The sequence below is a fragment of the Balaenoptera acutorostrata genome, chromosome 19 (assembly GCF_949987535.1).
Source record: "Balaenoptera acutorostrata chromosome 19, mBalAcu1.1, whole genome shotgun sequence".
NCBI lineage: Eukaryota > Metazoa > Chordata > Mammalia > Artiodactyla > Balaenopteridae > Balaenoptera > Balaenoptera acutorostrata.
The window spans coordinates 53,164,092-53,166,727 of NC_080082.1; the positions used below are offsets into that span (position 1 = coordinate 53,164,092).

At 56.6% G+C, this 2,636-nt stretch overlaps 1 protein-coding gene across 1 annotated transcript; it reads left to right on the forward strand.

Moving 5' to 3' along the window:
* Positions 1-387: 387 nt before the first annotated feature.
* LOC103012028 (interferon lambda-3-like) lies at positions 388-1,716 on the forward strand. The gene is made up of 5 exons (XM_007179988.2): positions 388-567; positions 847-924; positions 1,194-1,337; positions 1,446-1,529; positions 1,618-1,716. Exons 1-5 carry the CDS (start codon positions 388-390, stop codon positions 1,714-1,716), a joined length of 585 nt encoding a protein of 194 aa, XP_007180050.1.
* Positions 1,717-2,636: the final 920 nt, after the last annotated feature.

Consider the following 2,636-nt stretch of genomic DNA (forward strand, 5'->3'; position numbering starts at 1 on the left):
GGTGCCGGTGTCAGCCTCTAGCTGCGTTTTCCCTTTTCCTACATCAGCTGGGATTGCCCAGCTGCACAGGCTAAAAGCTGCGCCATGGAACTCAGGCAGCAATTGCACCTCAGACGGAGCTGGAAGTTCAGAGACACGGACAGAGCAACGAGCTGAGATCCAGAAGAGGAGGCTGAAGTCAGAGACGCCAGAGGAGACTGAGAGACCCCAGGCGACAGCCTCAGAGTGGACACTTGATCCCCCATCTGCTGACAGAGACCAGAGAGCAGGAATGAAGCTGGGTCAGCCCCTACATCATTGTCTGGGACCCTCTCCTCCCCAGAGCCTCCACCCTCACCCCCTGACGCCCTCCCTCCCCTCATCTTTCTGTCCTTCCTTAACACAGACATGGCCCCGGGCTGCACGCTGGTGCTGGTGCTGATGACCGCGGCGCCGAGCAGGACAGGAGCAGCTCCTGTGCCCTCGCCCCTCGGGGCCCTCCCAGGTGCACGGGGCTGCCACATGGCCCAGTTCAAGTCTCTGTCCCCACAAGAGCTGCAGGCCTTCAAGAGGGCCAAGGACGCCTTTGTGAGTCTCCCCCGACCCCTCCTGCAGTGGGCGACCCTCCACCCCTCCCTCTGGGCGCTGCCCGGCTACCTGGGCTGAAGGTGGGCCTGCCCTCCCCGCACTGGGCTGACCTCCACCCTCCCCGCGGTGGGCGATCTCCTGTCCTCCTGCGGTGGACGCGCCTCTGCGGTCCTTTTGCAAGTTCACCTCCCGTCCTCCTGTTGTTGGCCATCCTCCAGTCTCCCTGGGGTCTCCCCTCTGTCCCTCCCCCTGTGGGCTGACCTTGCCCTTGCTCTCTAGGAAGAGTCGCTCTTGCAGAAGGACTGGGACTGCAGCTCCCGCCTCTTCCCCAGAACCCGGGACCTGAGGCAGCTGCAGGTGAGTTGGGAGAGTCAGGCCCGCCTGCCCTCACCTGCCCGCCCCGCTCCGGCTCTGCAGGTGGACCCTCACCTCCTCCTTCTCTCACGTCCTTCTCTCCCTGCCCTCCCCACCCGTCCCCTGACCCCTTCCCCTCAGCCAAGCACATCGGCTCTCACCTGACCCCGACTTTCACCTTCCACTGTCCCTTCCTCTGTCCCCCTCACCTGTGCCTCCTCGCCTGTTCCCTCTCACGTGCAACTCTCACCTGTCTTCTGTCTCCTCCTCAGGTGTGGGAGCGCCCCGTGGCCTTGGAGGCTGAGCTGGCCCTGACACTGAATGTCCTGGAGGCCATGGCTAACTCATCCCTGGACCACATCCTGGACCAGCCCCTTCACACGCTGCACCACATCCACTCCAAGCTCCAGGCCTGTGTGAGTGCTCGGGGCACCCGGGCCGTGTCTGGGCTCTGGCCACCTGTACGTCCCCCTCTGTCCCAGGCCCTGCCTCACACCCTCAACACCACCCTCCTCTGCCCACAGGTCCCAGCTCAGCCCACAGCAGGCCCCAGGCCCCGGGGCCGCCTCCACCACTGGCTGCACCGGCTCCAGGATGCCCCGAAGAAGGTGAGTGACCGGGGAGGGGAAACCGATGGCTGGGCTCAGCTGGGAGCCCAGACGTGGGAGCTACTGAGCCATCCCCCTCTCCCTCCAGGAGTCCCGGGACTGCCTCGAAGCCTCTGTCATGTTCAACCTCTTCCGGCTCCTCACCCGGGACCTGAAATGTGTTGCCAGTGGAGACCAGTGTGTCTGACCCCGGAGACCCACCTGCAACGTGTCTCAGCATCTTCGATATTATTTATGCGTCAAAACCCCTTTTTTTAATTTATTGCCTCCAAATCACTATTTTTATATTTATGTTGTGATTTATCAAGCTCAGACCCCATGAAATGTTTATTTTTCTACTTTTTATAAAAACTGTACAAATAAACAATGAAGAAAAGATGCTCTTTGTGGTGTGGGACTATGTGTGTGTGTTGGTTTTTCTTTGCTGCCATAACAAATTCTCACAAACTGAGCATATCAACACAACACAGATTCATTATCTTACATTTCTGCAGGTCAGAAATCCGGGTGGGCTCAGCTGATTTCCCTGCTGTGGGTCTCACAAGGCTGATCAAAATGTGGCTGGCTGGATTGTTTCGGAAGCTCTGTGCAGGATCCGCTTCCAAACTCATTTAAGTTGTTGGCAGAATTCTGTTCCTTGTGGTTGTCAGACTGAGATCCTTTTTCCTTGCTGGCTGTGAGGGCCCATCCTTAGCTCTTTGCAACTTCTTTCTGGTCCCTGCACGTTGACCCTACATCTCAGAGACTGTAATGGTGAGTCAAATCCTTCTCATGCTTGGAATCCCTCTCATTTCTCCTTCTGCCACATTTCTCTTCTACCTCCAGCCTGAGAAAGTTCTCTGCTCTTAAGAACTCGTGTGTTTAGACTGGGTCCACTCAGGGAATCCAGGATAATCTCTCTCTTTTAGAGTCCATAAATCTTAATTACATCTGCAAAGTCCCTTTGGCATGTAACGGGATATTCATAGGTCTGAGATTGTGGGTTGGCATCTTTGGGGGCCATAATTCATCCTCCCACAGTGTGTGTGTGATGGTATGATGGTGTCACTAGATTGCATTCTAAGTAAAGTAATATTAACTCAAAGTGCCTTAATAATGAGAACATTT